At 45.3% G+C, this 19,865-nt stretch overlaps 1 protein-coding gene across 1 annotated transcript in view; it reads left to right on the top strand.

The window, feature by feature from the left end:
* Positions 1–19,865, top strand: part of LOC144692815 (vitellogenin-like) — a 126,429-nt gene that overhangs the window by 96,093 nt on the left and 10,471 nt on the right. The window contains exons 27-33 of the mRNA XM_078561891.1: positions 362–454; positions 1,506–1,718; positions 3,624–3,766; positions 3,851–3,980; positions 4,095–4,224; positions 5,890–6,082; positions 13,386–13,477. Of these exons, the coding sequence (XP_078418017.1) occupies positions 362–454; positions 1,506–1,718; positions 3,624–3,766; positions 3,851–3,980; positions 4,095–4,224; positions 5,890–6,082; positions 13,386–13,477 (994 nt within the window). The remainder of the gene's footprint in view (positions 1–361; positions 455–1,505; positions 1,719–3,623; positions 3,767–3,850; positions 3,981–4,094; positions 4,225–5,889; positions 6,083–13,385; positions 13,478–19,865) is intronic.

Below are 19,865 nucleotides of genomic sequence, written 5' to 3'. Positions count from 1 at the left end.
TGTCGAGCTTCTTGAATGCTGTTGAGCTGCACTCATCCAGTGGAGACTATTCAATCACACTCCTGACTTGTGCCTTGTAGATGGTGGACAGGCTTCGGGCAGTCAGGAGGTGAGTTACTCGCCGCACGATTCCCAGTCTCTGGTCTGCTCTTGTAGCCACAGTATTTATATGGCTAGTCCAGTTCAGTTTCTGGTCAATGGTGACCCCCCCCCAGGATGTTAGTAGTTGTTGTTAAAATATTTAACAGAAACAAAATGCCATTTAATTAATATAACTTTCAAAGATGTGATAGTGTTGTTCTCTGCTTCACTATCTGTTCCTCAGAACATGAATCTGTCATTTTTCACTTTGTAAATCTAGCAGACCAGCAGAAGACAATCAACTGGGAAAAAGCCAAGCTCCAGATTAAGACACAGACAGAGTAGCTCGAGCAGAAGGCAATCTTCTGAGCAGGTTAGTCATGCACTCAACAGCCTTTATCTCTGGTAGGTCAGAATGCAAATGGGTGGAAATTATCTACAGTTACATAAAACTCTGGTTAGATCACAATCTGGATTGCTGTGATCAGGCACTGCACCTTCACTGTACAGAGTGAAACCTGTAAATTGTTGACACCATAGGGTCTGCTTTACTTTCAAGATGGCCATTGAACGGAGTGTAAGCATGTTCAGTAGAATGGGAAGTTCTTTACCCAGTGACTGAGAAATCACTCTGTCCCTGGGATGGAGAACGCTAAGCAATTAGCCACACAGATAGGGTGGTTTCTCTGCCACTATGCATGCTGGGTAAAGAGCTCTCCATTCCACAAAGGCCATTTCCTGCAGGAAACCTGCTGCTGCCTCACACTGACCAGCAGACACTGACCTCATGAGGGTTAGGGGCAGTAAGGAAGCAAGCTTCAAGGGGAAACACCAGTCACCCTGATTCAGTGAAAGGATCTGATATATTGAAGACTCATTGCAGATTCATCAGAAAGTACTGGGGCTAAAGTGGTTAAATTACAAGGAGAGTTTGCAGTGTTTAGGCCTGTATTCCCTTGTGTTAGGATGGTCTAATTCAAGTATTTAGATAATTAATTAGATAACAACTAAATGAGATAGAGCAGAGAGAAAGAAATGATTTGTGCTGGTTGGGTGAGTCCAGAACAAGCGGACATCACCTTACAATTAGAGCTAAGACATTCAGGGTTGTGGCCAGGAGGCACTTCCTCACATTTAGGGGAGTGGAAATCTGGAACTCCACCCCCCCCCCCACCCCACCCCCTTCCCCAAATTTTTTTGAAGGTGGGGTCAGTTGAAAATTTTGGAACTAAAATGAACAGATATTTCTTAGGCAACGTGATGAATGGTTTACAAAATTAAGGTGGATGGATAGCGTTAAGATACAGATCAGCCATGAACTAATTGAACGACAGGATAGGCTTAAGGGGTGGAATCATCTTGCCCCACACCTTGTTTTGTTGGCTGCTAATTCATTTTATGTTGACGGTTGTTTGCAATTCTAGCGTGATCTCATCGGAGACATAGGTGCTCCGTCTCTCATCATCCTCGTTCAAGCTAGAAGGACTGACGGAAAACTGCAAGGCTATCAGCTCACCGGATCTGTGCAAAGTTCCAATGGCAGGCCTAAAATGCACCTTCATATCGTTGATCTGAAGGAAGACAGCAGATGGAAAATGTGTGTGGATGCTGCCATCCCTACAGCGCACAAAGCCATGGTAATGTATAAATCACAGAACAATTAAGCACTAAAGGATGTCATCTGGTCCAACGTGCCTGTGCCAGCTTTTTGAAAGAGTTGTCCAATTTGTCCCACTTCTCCATGTCCGCTCCCCATCCCCCTGCAGATTTTTCCCTTTTTAACGACTAATCCAATTCCCTTTCGAAAGAAACGACTGAACTTTTTTTCCCCACAGCCATTTCAGGCAACGCATTCCAGGACACAGCAATTCACCCACCCGCCCTCCAACCAACCTTCTGTGTAGACCACAGGGTCCTTACCAGTTTATCACTGCTCGTTTGCTTGCATGTGTCTTAAATCTGTATCCCTGAGTTTACAGCAAAGGCAGTTTCTCTTTATTTACATACGGGCATATGAACAAGGAGCAGGAATAGGCCATTCAGCCCCTCGAGCCTGCTCCACCATTTAATAAGGTCATGGCTGATCTGATAGTAACCTGAAATCTGCATCCCACCTACCCTGACCTACCCTAAGCGATCGCCCCCTTGCTCTCCAAGAATCTATCCAACTCTGCCTTAAAAATATTCAAAGACTCTGCTTCCACCACCTTTTCAGTGGGAGAGTTCCAAAGACTCACGACCCTCTGAGTGAAAAAACTTTGCCTCGTCTCTGTTTTAAATGGGCAGCTCCTTATTTTTAAACAGTGACCCCCTAGTTCTAGATTCTCCCACAAGAGGAAACATCCTCTCCACATCCACCCTGTCAAGACCCCTCAGGATCTTAAAGGTTTCAATCAAGTCGCCTCTTACTCTTCTAAACTCCAGCGGATACAAGCCTAACCTGTCCAACCTTTCCTCATAAGGCAACCCACCCGTTCCAGGTATTATCCTGGTAAACCTTCTCCGAACTGTTTCCAATGCATTTACATCCTTCCTTAAATAAGGAGACCAGTACTGTACACAATACACCAAATGTGGTCTCACTAGTGCCCTGTAAACTTTTTTTTTATTGGTTGGATGTGGGTGTTGCTGGTCAGGCCAGCATTTATTACCAGCTTCTCTTTATTTACATACAAACCAAGAAGAAGCAGGATCAGGAGTAGGTCATTCAGCCCCTCAAGCCTGCTCCTAGTTCAGGGGTGTTTAAGAGTCAACCACATTCCTGTCACATGTAGGCCAGACCAGGTAAGGACAGCAGTGAACCAGATGGGTTTTTAACAACAATCAACAACGGTTTCATGGTCATCATTAAACTTTTCATTCCAGATTTTTATTGAATACAAATTCCACCATCTGCCCTGGTGGGATTCAAACCCAGGTCCCCAGAGCATTACCCTGGGTCTCTGGGTTACTAGTCCAGCAACAATACCACTACACCACCGCCTCCCCTTTAAAACTGAAGCATATCCTCCCTACTTCTGTATTCGATTCCCCTCGTATAAATGATAACATTCTATTAACTTTCCTAATTTCTTGATGTACCTGCAAACTAACCTTTTGTGATTCATTGACTTTTGTCCAACACTCTTACAAATCCATCATGTCTTCTGTGGACTGTCTGAAGCACTCCACTCTTTCACTGGGTGATGTTCTGGCACAGGCTTGGCAGAGAATCCCAGGGATTGGAGCAGAAATCAGGCAAATTCCAAACCTGGGGCAATGGATGCTTCTCCCATCTCCACACCTGACAGTGGTTTGAGGTGTACAGCTGGGCCCCACCAGGAATAATGTCACCTGGCTCACTGCAATCCAGGTCAAGGACGATCGAAGAGTCCGGTCTGGATGACTCCTTCAGGCATTTGGCAGGTTGCGTGAGCCTTCGACCGGACTGGGTTGTGACACCCCCTCTTTGATGGGTGGGTGCACCTGTTGCAATGCAAGTCACAAGAACTGGAACGTTTACCTAAGCAATTCCTACAGTGTCCTTTTTTAAAACTTCCTAGATAATGTACAGATGGGGTGAAAACTGTCAGAGGTATAAGATTTCTTATAAAGCATCAATGGGACATCTTGAAAATCACCCATCTATGAAAATTAAAACTCAGTGGTCGGAAATTCCTGAAGTGATGATAGCTGCCGGAAGGATGTAAGCATTGTATTATATATAATTGTCTTTACTGTTTTCCATGTACACTCTCTACAACACTAAGACAATGCTCTTTTTAACTAGGATTGGGTCAGGAGCTGCTTATCTATTGGGATTTTCTAATAAATTTAAAGTTAATCCTTCTCGTCAGATCACTTACCTGATAACCCTAACATCACCACGGACCATTGATACAATTGTTAAGCTACCGAAGGTATGGCTATCTTTATTTACTTTCACTTAACTGTCCTGCAGTTCACGTTTTCTTAATTTGAGAGCTGTGATTTCTTTACCTGTGTGATGGTGAATCTTCTTGCTTCACTACCAGTTTACAATCTATTATCAAGGCTTCGAGCTCCCTTTGCCAGTTCACGTTCAAACAATGGCTCCAATCATACGGACTCGAGGATTCAAAAGCTTCGCTGAAATTCCACAGCTGCTTCTGAGAATGAACCAACGTAATTATTATTTCTGTATCTGAAAGCAAAATACCGCGGGTGCTGGAAATCTGAAGCAAAAACAGAAAATGCTGGAAAAACTCAGCAGGTCTAACAGCATCTGTGGGAAGAAAGACAGAGTTAATGTTTGGAGTCCATATGACTCTTCTTCAGAAGCTAGCACTGAAGAAGAGTCATACGGACTCGATATGTTAACTCTGTCTTTCTCTCCACAGATGCTGTTCGACCTGCTGAGTTTTTCCAGCATTTTCTATTTTTTGCTTGTAATTATTATTTCTACTTGTTCTCTGAGAAATGTTCTGCACTTGATTTCACCTGATAGAATAAGAACAGGCTATGTTGAAAAAGCCATGTAGAAAAGCATTGCTAATCTGAACGTCAGTTCATGGTGTGATATGTTAAACAAGGAAAAAATATTTGGTGAATGGGTACATCAAAGAGCGAGCTCAATGATGCCATCAGCCCAAGTGAAGTCCTCCAAGAGGGCACAGGTCTCGAGTACAATGTTGTAGCTCCATCTCTGTCCTGTGTCGTAAGGAAGCTTGTCTTCTCCACTGGGAGAGAGGGGTTGCTGAATTAAAGAGAACTCTTCCTCTTTAGAACATGTAATGTTTCCCCAAAGTATGAAGTGCAACAGGTGGTTTGAAGAAACACGAGGCTAGATTTTTCTCACTATGATAATGTACAACAACATTTTGCATCAATACAGCACCTTTAGCAGATATAAACATCCCAAGACACTTCACTGAAATGAAAAGCAGTGAAGTTACATGTAAATTATATAGAACCCCGTGTAAACTACATTTAATGCACAGATTTTACCTTTAAATTACAAAAAGGATATAGAAGCATTGGGGAAGATACAAAAAAAGATTTACACATATGACCTTGGTTACATCACACTTGGACTATTGTGCACAATTCTAGTCTCCATTTAACATAAAGGGCATAGAAGCACTGCTGCTATAAAGGTTTACAAGGATGATACCACAACTGGGAGGTTAAAACTATCAGGAAAGATTGAACAGGCTGGAGCTGTAATCTCTAGAAAAGAGAAGGTTGAGGGGTGGCATGATAGAGTTCTTTAAAGTTTTAAGGGGCACTCAATCAACCATCTTAAACATTCACTCCCTCCACATTGCACAGTAGCAGCAGTGTGTACCATCTACAAGATGCACTGCAGCAACTCCCCAAAAGGCTCTTTAGAAAGCACCTTCCAAACCCGTGAACTCTACCACATAGAAGAAAAAAGGCAGCAGGCACATGCAAGTACCCCTCCAAGTCACGCACCATCCTGATTTGGAAATATATCTCCGTTCCTTCACTATCGCTAGGTCAAAATCCTGGAACTCCCTTCCTAACAGCATTGTGAGGGTACCTACACCACATGGACTGTAGCTGTTTAAGAAATCTGCTCTTCACCATCTTTACAAGGGCAATTAGGAATGGGTAACAAATTCCGGCCTTGCCAGTGATGCCCACACCCTATGAATGAATAAAAAATAACTCAATCCCAACCCTAGTAACAATGCTAAATATTGGCAGTGATTGTGTATGACATGTGTTCACTAGGAAAGAAGTTAACGGATTGTTGATCAGAATCTGTCAGGAAAGTAGGGGTAAAGCTTTCTGGAGACCAACATTTCAGTAATTTTGTTTCTGCAGGAGAATGTATTGCAGAGAATGAACGAGTTGTTACGTTCGATAGCAATGAACTAACGTATAAAATACTTAATGATTGTCACTACGTCCTGACCAAAGATTGTTCACCTTCTCCAAAGTTTGTTCTGTTGATGCGACGTACTGATAATCAGCAGAGAAAGAAGGCAATAAAGCTACTCATATCAGTGCCCAGTGTGTAAGTAGCCATCACCTTAATCAGTAATCAAATATTAATGTCCTTAATGTACAGATGATTTGTAGTATAGAATCACAGATTCAGAGTTGTTACAGTACAGGAGCAAGCCATCCAATTCCCTCTTGAATGCCATGTATATAGTATAGGATATATAATATCTTATATTTACATACATAATATATAGGAAATGAGTGGGGGAGATGTTGGCAGCAGTACACAGGAAGTTAGGGATTCACCTCATTTTTACATCTTTTGAAGACTTGCAGTAAAATCTAATGGGGAGGATGTGAATGTGTCTGTTTGCTTCTGTGAAATGCCATTTGTATTCTGTGTAATGTAATCCAAGAAGCAGATTGTACACGGTACGTACATGTGTTCAGAACAGATTGTACATGGTCTATGCGTCATCATCATCAAAGATTTTTTAAATTTAAAATCAACTCCCCTTGCCACCAAGGGCCATATTGAGGTAAGTTATACATTCAATCATTTTTCCAAGAAAAATATAAAAATACAAGAAACGATGGTAAAATAAAGTGGCCCAGCCAGCGAAACCCACATCCCGTGAATAAATAAAGAAAAAATAAGGCATTGATAATTAGGTTAGAGTCATTAGATTAGTTCTGGGTTCAGTTATTTGAGTTTATTCATTCTGCGGATGAGATAAGACATTGGACTATTATTAAATCTTACCATTTTGCACCGTAATTCGGTTAGTTGTTTTGAGTTGCATGTGATTGGTATGGATTTTATATGGTACATCTCTGTGACTGGTGGAGCTTGTACACAGTCCGCATATGTGATCAGTACAGATTGTACATAGTCATGTATGTCATTGGTATGGATTTTACATGACCAATGTACAGGAACAGGGACTTACTAAAATTAACATAAGCAAAATAAGAGTGTTGAAGAAAATAATAGCACTTAGAGTAACAAATCCCTCGACCAGATAGTTTCCAACCCAGTGTTTAAAAGAAGTAGGTTAGAACAATGTAGGTGCCCCAACTATAATCTTATAAAGTTCTCTTGATTCTAGAATCGACCTTCAAGGTTGGAAAATTGTGCATGTCACTCTGCTATTTAAGGAAGGTGAGGAGTAGGAAACCAGGGAATTATAGACCAGTTAGCCTGAACTCTGTTGTCAGCCTATAATTAAGGATAAAGTGAACACCCTGAACTTTTCAGCTAATCAGAAATTCAGCATGGATTTATAAAGGATAGGTTATGCCTGGTGAACCTTTGATTTATTTTTTGAAGAGGTGACTAAAGTAGTGGGCAAGAGAATGTGTAAGGATGTTAGTTTTATGGCTTTCCAGTAGGCATTTAATAAAGCCTAATGAGAAATTGTTCATTAAAGTTGAGTTTATGATATTGACTGAGTGGCAGGAGGCAGAGATTAGGGATAATGGGCAGGACTCTAATTGTCAGGATGTGACTGGTGGTGTCCTCAAGGATCAGTGTTGGGACCTCAGCTATTCACTGAATTCAGTAACAACTAGAATGATAGGATAGAAAGCCACATAACCAAGTTTGTTGATAACACAATGGTAGGTGGAATTGTAAGCAGTGTAGATGGAAGCATAAAATTACAAAGAGATAGTAATAGAGGATCAACCATGATCATATTGAATGGCGGAGCAGGCTCGAAGGACCGAATGGCCTACTCCTGCTCCTAGCTTCTATGTTTAAGCAAATAGGCAAAACTATGACAAATGGATTTTAATAAAGGAAAGTGTGAGGTCAGCCAACTTTGGATCTAGAAAGGATAAACAGTGAATAGTTTAAAACAATGGAAGACCAAAGAGACTTTCCGATCCCAAGTCAAGTAGCGGGAGTTGGGAAATTTTATGCTCACCACGCCCATCTCAGGAGAAAGTGTCCCAAATGGCAAGATCTTCATTTTGAGGCGTGGCTGCAGGATATGGAGTCTGGCTCACCAACTCCAGAAGCAGATTGGAGGCAGCCACAGGGAACACTGAGTGCCAAGGTGGGCTTCTCTGGGACTTTGTCCAGTTTTTTTCTTAAACATTAGGCCTCTGGCTCCCACCCTCCACCCTCACACGCCCTCATCCACTCCCCATGCCCACATAATTGCCCTTATTTAAGTTTAAAACACTAGTCTTAGACTCACTCTTCCCCCTTTCAAACTAGATGTAAAATTCAATCATATTGTGGTCGCTACTACTCAGGGGTGCCTTTACTTGCAGGTCATTAATTAATCCTGTCACATTATACCATATCAAGATAATATAACTTGCTGTTTGGCTGATTCCAGAATGTGCTGCTCTTAAAAAAACATTTTGAAAGCATTCTCTGAACTCTTCAACCAAGCTACCACTGCTAATCTGATTTTTCCAGTTTATATGTAGATTAAAATCACCCATGATTGTTGCCATCCCTTTATCACAAGCACCCAAAATTTATTCTTGCATACTTTGTCCTACATTGTGGTTATTGTTAAGGAGCCTGTAGAACATTCCCACTAGTGACTCCTTCACCCTACTATACCTCATCTCCACCCAAACCAATTCTATATCCTGATCTCCTGAACCAAGATCATATCTAACTGTTGCATCAGTGCCATCCTCGATGAACAGTGCTACCCCTCCGCCTTTACCTAGCTTCCTATTCTTCTCAAATGTCATGTACCTCTCAATATTCAGGACCCAATCCTTGTCATCCTGCAAGCCATGTCTCTGTAATGGCTATCAGGTTATATTTATTTACTTCAATGTGCGCTATCAATTCATTTACTTTGTTATGAATGCTACACACATTCAGTTACAGAGCCTTTAGTTTTGTCTTTTTGTTATCTTTGTAGTCTTGACTATAGGTGTATTCTTAGCTTTTATCTCACTGTCCCTTCCTGCTATTCTACAACCCTCATTTCCCATATAACTATCATGGTCTCCTGCCTTCACTCTATCCCTTTATTTGTCACATCCAACCAGCCCTCTCTACTTCACTAGTTACGTGATTTGCGAGAACACATGTCCCAGCACGGTTCAGGTGTAGACCATCCCAATGTTACAGCCCCCCACTTTCCCCAGTACTAGTACCAGTGCCCCATGAACCAGAATCCACTTCTCCACCCCAGTCTTTGAGCCACGCATTCATTTCTCTAATCTTATTTGCCCTATACCAATTTGCATAAGGCTCGGGCAATATTGAAGAGATTATTACCCTTTGAGGTTCTGCTACTTAATTTGGTACCTGGCTTCTCATACTGACTATGCAGAACCTCTTTCCTTGTCCTGCCTACATGGACCACGATGACTGGATCCTCCCCCTCCCACTGCAAGCTCCCCTCCAGTCCTGAGCAGATGCCCTGAACCCTGGCACCAGGAAGGCATCACAGCCACTTGGACTCGCGTTCTTTGCTGTACAGTACATTATCAAACCTCCATACTATACTGTCCCGAATACCACGACATTCCTGTTTGCTCCCCCTACTTGAACGGCTTCCTGTACCATGGTGCCATGGCCAGCCTGCTCATCCACCTTGCAGACCTTGCTTTTGTCCACACAGGTTGTGAGCACCTCAAATCTGTGTGACAATTGCAAAGTCTGAGGCTCCACCATCACTGACTGCTATGTCCCATTACAGAATCACAGAATCACAGTGCAGAAGAGGCTCTTTGGCCCATCGGGTCTGCACCGACACGTGAGAAACACCTGACCTACCTACTTAATCCCATTTACCAGCACTTGGCCCATAGCCTTGAATGTTATGACGTGCCAAGTGCTCATCCAGGTGCTTCTTAAAGGGTGTGAGGCAACCCACCTCCACCACCCTCCCAGGCAGTGCATTCCAGACCGTCACCACCCTCTGGGTAAAAAAGTTTTTCCTCACATCCCCCCTAAACCTCCTGCCCCTCACCTTGAACTTGTGTCCCCTCGTGACTGACCCTTCAACTAAGGGGAACAGCTGCTCCCTATCCACCCTGTCCATGCCCCTCATAATCTTGTACACCTCAATCAGGTCACCCTTCAGTCTTCTCTGCTCCAATGAAAACAACCCAAGTCTATCCAACCTCTCTTCATAACTTAAATGTTTCATCCCAGGCAACATCCTGGTGAATCTCCTCTGCACCCTCTCCAGTGCAATCACATCCTTCCTATAATGTGGTGACCAGAACTGCACACAGTACTCCAGCTGTAGCCTCACTAAGGTTCTATACAACTCCAACATGACCTCCCTACTTTTGTAATCTATGCCTCGATTGATAAAGGCAAGTGTCCCATATGCCTTCTTCACCACCCCACTAACATGCCCCTCCGCCTTCAGAGATCTATGGACACACACGTCAAGGTCCCTTTGTTCCTCAGAACTTCCTAGTGTCATGCCGTTCATTGAATACTTCCTTGTCAAATTACTCCTTCCAAAGTGTATCACCTCACACTTATCAGGGTTAAATTCCATCTGCCATTTATCTGCCCATTTGGCCATCCCGTCTATATCTTCCTGTAGCCCAAGACACTCAACCTCACTGTTAACCTCCCGGCCAATCTTTGTGTCATCCGCAAACTTATTAATCCTACCCACCACATAGTCATCTATGTTGCTTATATAAATGACGAATAATAGGGGACTGAGCACAGATCCCTGTGGTACGCCACTGGATACTGGCTTCTAGTCACTAAAGCATCCTTCTGTCATCACCCTCTGTCTCCTACAACTAAGCCAACTTTGAATCCACCTTTTCAAATTACCCTGTATCCCATGTGCATTTGCTGCCTTTATAAGTCTCCCGTGTGGGACCTTGTCAAAGGTTTTGCTGAAATCCATATAAATTACGTCAACTGCACTACCCTCATCTACACACCTGGTCACCTCCTCAAAAAATGCAATCAAATTTGTTAGACATGACCTCCCTCTGACAAAGCCATGCTGACTATCCCTGATCAAACCTTGCCTATCCAAGTGAAGATAGATTCTCTCCTTCAGAATTTTCTCCAATAGATTCCCTACTCACTGGTCTGTAGTTCCCTGGCTTATCTCTACAACCCTTCTTAAATAGCGGAACCACATTAGCTACTCTCCAGTCCTCTGGCACCTCCCCCGTGGCCAGAGAGGAATTAAAAATTTGGGTCAGGGCCCCTGCAATCTCCTCCCTTGCCTCCCTCAGCAGTCTGGGACACAAATCATCTGGACCTGGAGATTTGTCCACTTTTAAGCCTGCCAACACCTCCAATACCTTGTCATTCCCTATATCAATTTGCTTAAGAACCTCACAGTCCCTCTCCCCTAGTTCCATTCCTTCATCCTCATTCTCTTGGGTGAAGACGGATGTGAAGTATTCATTCAACACTCTAGCGATGTCCTCAGGCTCCACCCATAGATTTCCCCATTGGTCCCTAATGGGCCCCACTCTTTCCCTGGTTATCCTCTTCCCATTGATATACTTATGGAATATCTTGGGATTTTCCCTACTTTTACCAGCCAGAGCTTTCTCATATCCCCTCTTTGCTCTCCTAATTGCTTTCTTAAGCTCCACCCTGCACTTTCTGTACTCCACTAAGGCCTCCGCTGATTTGCTTCCCTTGTACCTGTTAAAAGCCTCTCTTTTCCTTCTGATCGTATCCTGAATATCTCTGGTTATCCATGGTTCTCTGGGCTTGTTACTCCTTCCTATCACCCTAGAGGGAACGTGTTGAGCCTGTACCCTCCCCATTTCCTTTTTAAATACCCCCCACTGTCCCTCTGTAGATTTCCCCACAAGTAGCCTTGGCTAGATCCCCCCAGTCTACCTTGGCCAGATCCTGCCGTATTTTACTAAAATCCGCTCTCCCCCAATCCAAAACATTTTTTTGCAACTTGTTTATTTCTTTGTCCATAACACGCTTAAATTGTATCATGTTGTGGTCGCTATCACTAAAATGCTCCCCCACCACCATCTCAGCCACCTGTCCAGCTTCATTCCCCGGAATTAGGTCCAGCACTGCACCAACCCTTGTTGGACCCTTTACATATTGACCTAAAAAGTTCTCCTGTACACATTTCAAGAAATCATTACCTGCCTCACTCATAGGCACATCCTCCTGTCCCTCACTGCTGACCAAAACAGACGACCCTATTCTAAGAGACATGACCGTCTTCTGGAACAAAGTGTCCAGGTATTTCACCCCCTCCCTTATGTTTCGCAGTGTCTGCAGATCAGCTTCCAGATCCATAATCCTGATCTGGAATTCCTTAAGCCGCTTACACTTCCTGCAGACATGTTTGCCCTGGATCACATTGGCATCCAAAAGTACCCACATTCCACAGCTGCAACATAACACCTGTCCTGCCATTGTTACTTATTTTATTTAGTTAATTTAATTACTCACTTAATTAACTTAGAATAATTCCTATGTATAGCACAACCCTTTTCCCCATGCACCGAATTCCCATGTGAACTGAATTCGCTACTCACTCAGTCTCCATCTCCCTCCGGTGTAATTGCTTGACTCTTCACGCACCCTTAATGATTCCTGCTATTTGGGGAATCTAGGACAGACATTGCAAGAGTGAAATGAGGAAAGCCTTCTACACACAAAGGTTAAAAGAAGTTTGGAATTCTCTTCCCTAAATGACAATTGATGGCAGGTCAGTTACTAATTTTAAATCTGAGATCAATAGACTTTTATTAACTAAATGTATTAAGGAATGTGTTGCAAAGGCTGGTATATGAAGTAAGGTTTCAGATCAAGCATGATCTCATTGAATGGAACAGTCTTGAGGGGCTAAAGAACCCGTTCCTGTGTCTACATACATGATTCATGTCTGTAATCTGTATAGATCATACATGGATGAACATGGGTGAACTGAATGGCCTTGCTTTTTAAATTCCTTGTTGGGATGTAGGTATTACAGCATTTATTTCTCATCCCTGGTTGGGTCAACTTTAACTGCTGAAGCCTGTTTGGTGAAGGTAAGTTGTTTTATACAACTGAATGGCTGCTTATCCATCGCAGCAGCCAGCTAAAGATTCAACCACATTATTATGGGACTGAATCACATTTAGACCTAGGTCAGGTAAGGACGGCAGGATTCCTTCTGTAAAGGGCTTTAGTGAATCAGTTTAATTATTACAACAATGCGCCAGCTTCAAGGTCACTTTTACTGATATCAGCTCCAGATTTTAAAAACTGAATTCTCCAACTTCCGTTGTGTGACTTGATGTGACATCCATTGTATTGTTGAGCCAGGCCTCTAGTTTACTCGCCCAGTAACATAACCAATCTCACTTCTCTTTTGCTCTTTCTCTCTTAATTGTGCTATTATATTCCAATAGAATTTCTATTTTATCTTTAACAGTGTAATTGAAGCATATCCTACACAGGATGGAATAAAATTCATGGTGGACAATGTTGAAACCAGCCTGAGTAACCAAGGAAAGGTTATCCAAAGTGAGTAACTCTTTTACAAATGGATAAAATCATACACTTCCTAACAATATCAGTGCAGAGGTATTGCTTAGTAAAACAGTGGCACCAATTAAAAAATTTGAATATCACTGAAAAGAGAGACATGTTGCCAAAGCTTTTCATTTTGCACTCATCAGGACAAACACAAGAATGCCAAATTTCAAACAATCACAACAATTTATACTACAGGAGAAAAGGATACTAATTGGTTGGCAAGTTGACTCTAATTGGCCAAAGCGTTGCCATAGAAAAAACAACCAGGAACTATAGACTCCCCAGGCTTCTGGGTAATTCAAAAAAGGCACAAGGCATAAACACATTTCTTGTGTTTGTGGAGAACCGGACTCTGTATGAATGTGTGCCACTTGTAGCAAGCGTAAATGAGCCACTTTACCAGCTGTGCTGATTATCTTGCCAGTTGTTCCTAGCAAGTGCTGCAACATAACACCTGTTATGTCACCTGTAAAATGCCCAATCACAGAAACATATTCTAAAATTGTGAGAAAATTCCAGAATAGAAACTTTGGCCAGAATGTGGAACTTGTTACCACAAGGAGTAGTTGTAGTGAATAACACATGTGCATTTAAGGGGAAGCTAGATAAAGACACGAGGAAGAACAGAATAGTTGATGGGAAGCAGTAAAGAGGAATGAGAGGAAACTCATGTGCAGGATGGATGGTTGTATGAAGCGATTGGGTCAATTGGCCTGTTTCTGTGCTGTACGTTCTATGTTACATTAGTCAATAGTTTTTCGCTTCTTGGCCTTTTGGCTAAGATCAAGTGTAGTCGTGAAGTGATGACTATGACCAGTCGGGCCCCATACCATAGGGTACATAACACAGTCCGGGTGACGGTGAAGGACCGCAAAGGAGGAGCACCCATGGATCGGGCCTTCTTCATCAAGCGGATCCTGTTGAAGGCGTGTGGATTTGAAGCGGATGAGATCTACTCCCTGCAAGACTTCTCCAGCGCTGGATATTTCGACGTGACTTTCAAGCGTGTGGCAGCTTGCATCAAGTTCCTGAAAGTTTTCGAGGAGAAGAGAGACCAGCCGGAGATGAAGATCCTGACGGTGGAGCCGCTCTTTGCTCTGCCGTTGCAACGGGACCGTGTGCATCTCTACAACCCCTACGTCCCTGTCGCCGACGTGTTCACCTTCCTCACCAGGTACGTCGACAAGGTTGGGAGCTGCACCGAGGTTAGAGACACCTTCGAGATTTGGACATGCAAATGCCAGGTCAAGGTCACGCTCAAGACCGACAGTAAGGGAGCCATCTTCCACCCTTCTTCCAGCTTCGCTATCGGGGGAAGCCGTGGCTACCTTGTCTACGCTGGGCAGCCCAAACTTTGTCACTCCTGCGGCAAGGCTGGTCATGTGGCGGCCAACTGCAGTGCCGCCATCAGCAAGAACTGCAAACAGGAAGGGCACCAGACAAAGGACTGCAAACAGACTAAATGCTGCAACCTGTGTGGTGAGGCAGGCCACCTCTACAGGTCCTGCCCCAAACGCTGCCTCACTTATGCACAGGCAGCCAGAGCCAACGAGGGGGAAGCAGATGAAATGCTTCGTGTCAATACTACCAAGGCCACTTGCAACCCTCCAACCACCAAGGCCCCCAGGGAGAACAACGGGACAAAGGAGGACACAGAGAGAGACAAGGTGGAAGAAAAGATTGAGGCAGCAGACAGCCAATCAACAGCACTGCCCCCTGAACCTCCCACTCCTCAGGAGAGCGAATCAATGGAGGAGGAAGCAGCAGAAAATCAGTAGGGGCAGTGGCAGCTGGTGAAGAGAGCCAAAAGGAAGAAGGGGCTAAGAAGGGACTAAGCCACTTCCCAGACAAGTGACAAGAGGCATCTCCCATCCGACACGGGTGAAAAAGGCAGCTGCTCTTCGAACGAAGAAGTGCAAGGGCGGCACCTACTGAAGAAGCCGCAAAGCTCTAGGGAGTTGGGGGATGAGACACCCGAGCTCCAGAACATTGGAGACAATGAGGAGACCAGCGCACCCCAACTTTGCCTACAACCCGAAGAGGCCAGCGCACCCCAGCCCCAGGAATCTGGGAGCAGTGAAGTGCTCAGCGCACCCCAGCCCCAGGAATCTGGGAGCAGTGAAGTGCTCAGCGCACCCCAGCCCCAGGAATCTGGGAGCAGTGAAGTGCTCAGCACACCCCAGCTCCGGGAAGCCGGGAGCAGCAACACCCCAGAGGGGGAGAGGATTGGAGAGACTTCTCCAACAGAGGACATTTCAAATCCTGTTCTTTGCACGAACCCCCAGATGCCACCTGAGCAGAACATTGCCAATGGGAAGGTTCAGGACAGTTTCCTCAGCCCATCCAAAGTGAGGCAATTTGTGAACACTATGGGGATGCAGGAGCAGACCAAAGGTCTGGAACTCTCAAAGACAACAGGTTTGGTAAGAGACTAAATGCTTTAAAATGGGTGTAAAGATTGTATCCATAAATGTGCGTAGCATTAAATCTACTACGCGATGTGTTGCGACCTTGGACTACCTTGCCAAGGTCAAAGCTGACCTGTTGTTTCTGCAGGAGTGTGCGATACCGCACCTCAGCTCCTACAGGCAATGGTCACGATGATGGTCCCACGGGCCATCGATCAGGTCGGGAGGAAACGACTCTCGTTCCTCCAGTCTGGGTATTCTGCTGTGGGGAGGCAACTTCACCGTCTCTGAGGTTAAGGAGGTGGTGGGCGGGTTCCTCCTCGTAGCAGACGTAATGTACAAGAACGCTCCACTCCGGTTAATTAACGTGTATGCCCCGGCACAAGGGGCCGAGCGGCTGGAGGTTTTTCAGCAGCTCCCACTGCTGCTGGCGACCTCCAGGCCGGTCATTCTGGGCGGTGACTTCAACTGCACCATCGATGCGGCTGGATGATCCGGCAGGGCCGACAGCAGATTGGACGCTACGTCCAGATCCCTGATGGAAACAGTTAAGGACACCAAGCTGCACGACGTCTTCAGCAACCATGCAGACGGAGCGCAGCGTAGATATACCTGGTCACGGCCAGACGGGTCCATCCGTTCCAGGATAGACTTCCTGTTTGTGTCCCGTGCGTTCACAGTCAGATCCACCTACATCAAGCCGGTGTTCTTCTCTGACCACTGCCTCCTACTGGCTGACTGTCACTTACAGGAAGATCAGAGGGTGGGCAGGGGGACATGGAAGCTAAACGTGCAACTGCTGACCCCAGAGAACATTGAGGAGCTCAAGAGGGATTACAAAGGTTGGAGAACCGTGAAACCCCTCTTTGAGTCCCTGACACACTGGTGGGAAGCGATCAAGGGAAACATCAAAAGGTTTTTCATCCTCAAAGGCACCCAGAAAGCTAGAAAGGAACAGAGGGAAATGTCCCGACTCCAGAAGAACATGCAGAATCTGCTCCGGCTGCAGTCGATGGGGGTCGATGTCAAGGAGGAACTCCAAGAGGTGAAGAGCCAGCAAGCCTCGCTCTTTGCCTCGGAGGCCTCCAAGATCATCTTCCGTTCCAGAGTCCGCTCCGTGGAGCAGGATGAGACGTGTTCACGTTTCTTTTTCCAAAAGGGACACAGAGAGAGCTCTGTGATCAGCAGCCTGAAGGAAGAAGACGGCTCAGTAAAGTCATCGCAGTCCGACATTTTGAGAATCAGCAAATCCTTTTATGCCGGATTGTATGACGTGAAGCCCACGGACAGCACGGCCTCCCAGTCCTTCCTGTCCTCTATCAGAGAGGTCTTAGACGACAGTACACGGGAGAGCCTGGACAAACCGCTAACTCCTGATGAACTGACTAAGGCCCTTAAGTCCTTCGAGAAGAGTAAAACTCCCGGAAGCGACGGCTTGCCGGCGGAGTTGTATTCGGCTCTATGGGACTGGATTGGCCCAGACCTGCTAGAAGTGTACGAGAGTATGCTTCTGGCCAGCAGTATGTCAGAATCCATGAGGAAAGGCATCATCACCCTCGTCTACATGCAGAAGGGGGAAAGGGAAGAAATTAGAAATTGGCGACCCATTTCACTGTTGAACGTGGACTATAAGATTCTGTCCAAGGTCATCGCCAATCGGGTCAAGTCCGCTCTGGAATTGGTGATCCACCCTGACCAGACCTGCACTGTGCCGGGCAGGAAGATCTCGGACAGCCTCGCGCTGCTCAGGGATATGATTGCCTATGTGCAGGACAGGGCTGTGGACACCTGCCTCATCAGCTTGGATCAGGAGAAGGCCTTTGACAGAATATTGCACACCTACATGGTGGATGTGCTCTCCAAAATGGGGTTTGGGGAGGGAATTCGTAATTGGATTCAACTGCTCTACACTAACATCAGTAGCGCAGTCTCAATCAATGGGTGGGAATCAGATAGCTTTCCTATTAAATCTGGAGTCAGGCAGGGCTGCCCTCTCTCCCCTGTCCTGTTTGTGTGTTGCATAGAACCCTTTGCTGAGTCCATCAGGAAGGATCCGGGCATAAGAGGAGTGACAATCCCAGGCAGTGGAGGCACTCAGGTCAATGCCTCCCTGTACATGGACGATGTCGCCGTCTTCAGTCTGCGCACCGACAGTGGATCCGAACAGATCAACATCTGCGACCAGTTCGAACTGGCCTCGGGAGCCAAGGTAAATCGTGGGAAGAGCGAGGCCATGTTCTTTGGGAACTGGGCTGTCCGATCCTTTGCCCCCTTCACCATCAGGGCTGACGGCCTGAAGGTGCTGGGGATATGGTTCGGAGGGACCGGGGCATGCGTTAGAAACTGGAAGGAGCGAGTGTCTATGGTGAAAAGAAAACTGGGCATGTGGGAGCGATGCTCCCTCTCCATTGCGGGTAAGAACCTGGTCATCAGGTGTGAGGCACTCTCGCTGTTGCTGTACGTGGCGCAGGTCTGGCCCATTCCAGACTCCTGCGTGGTGGCGATCACCTGAGCCATCTTCCGCTTTATCTGGAGGTCGAAAATGGATCGTGTCTGCAGGGACGTGATGTACAAGCCTCTAGATAAAGGGAGAGAAAACATGCCCAACATCACCCTCATACTGATGGCCACCTTTGTGTGCGGCTGCATCAAGCTATGCATAGACCCTTGGTACGCAAACACCAAGTGTCACTACGTGCTGAGGTTCTACTTGTCCCCGGTGTTGCAAAGGATGGGTCTGGCCACACTGCCGCGGAACGCTCCAAGTAGTTGGACCGTGCTGTACCACCTGTCCCTCGTGGAAAAATTTATGCAAAGAAACACCTTTGACCACAAGCCCATCAGGCAGTGGTCGGCGCGTAACGCCTTAGAGGCCCTGCGGGAAAAGGAGAGGGTGGATCCTGTGGGATGGTTTCCCGAGCAGACTGTCAAAGTCATTTGGCAGAATGCCTCATTTCCAGAACTTTCCAACAAGCACCAAGACATAGCTTGGCTGGTGATGGGAAAGGCCCTGCCCGTCAGATCCTTCCAACATACCAGGAGTCTCACCCCCTCTGCACGTTGCCCTCGAGGTGGCTGTGGTGGGGACGAGACCGTTGTTCACCTCCTGGTGGATTGTGCCTTTGCAAAGAAGGTCTGGAGAGAGATGCAGTGGTTTCTGTTGAGGTTCACCCCAAGCAGTTCTGTGACAGGACTCTGTGCTCTACGGGCTGTTCCCAGGGACACACACCGAGGCAAACATCAGCTGCAGCTGGAGGATCATCAACTCGGTGAAAGATGCTGTTTGGTCTGCCCGAAACTTGTTGGTCTTCCAGCACAAAGCTTGGGGCAGCCGCCGCAAAGGCACAATGGGGAAAGGTCGCTGTCTAAGACCTTTCTGCCACAGTGCACCGAGGGACTGGGAATTTTTTTAGAGCCCCTCGGGCTGTACAGCTCAAAATGAAAGTATGCATTGAATTATATTGTATTATAAATGTATTGAAGCACCTCAATGTGCAACATGATGTATGTTGATAACTCCAATCCCATTGTCTGATTGTCTACATTGACCATATTGAAATGATTGTAATATTCATTGATTGTATTGATGCACCTTGTGTTTCATGTGTAAAAGTTGAATCTGATTGTACTTTTGTGATGGTGATTTTGAAATGTTTTGGAATGTTCTTCCAGATATTTTATGAATAAAGTATATTTTTCTAAAAAAAAGTCAATAGTTTTCCATTTTTTTTCAATAAATGGGTTTAACATATGTAATTCTCTTGAATATTCGCTTTAGATGTTCCATTTCCAGAATTCATGAAAATGTCTCATATTAGTGGCTGCATATGGGAATAGTCAACTCTCAGCAGCTGAAAGATTTAGTTGATCATGTTTTTGAAGGCATTGTGCAATGAAAATACCTGCCTAGTAAAGAGCTCAACGAGCAACACAATATGCAAGTCTGTGCAAAATGCACATTTAAAGTT

This window comes from Cetorhinus maximus, chromosome 17, assembly GCF_964194155.1.
Source record: "Cetorhinus maximus chromosome 17, sCetMax3.hap1.1, whole genome shotgun sequence".
NCBI lineage: Eukaryota > Metazoa > Chordata > Chondrichthyes > Lamniformes > Cetorhinidae > Cetorhinus > Cetorhinus maximus.
This window is presented reverse-complemented; position numbering and strand designations above follow the sequence as displayed.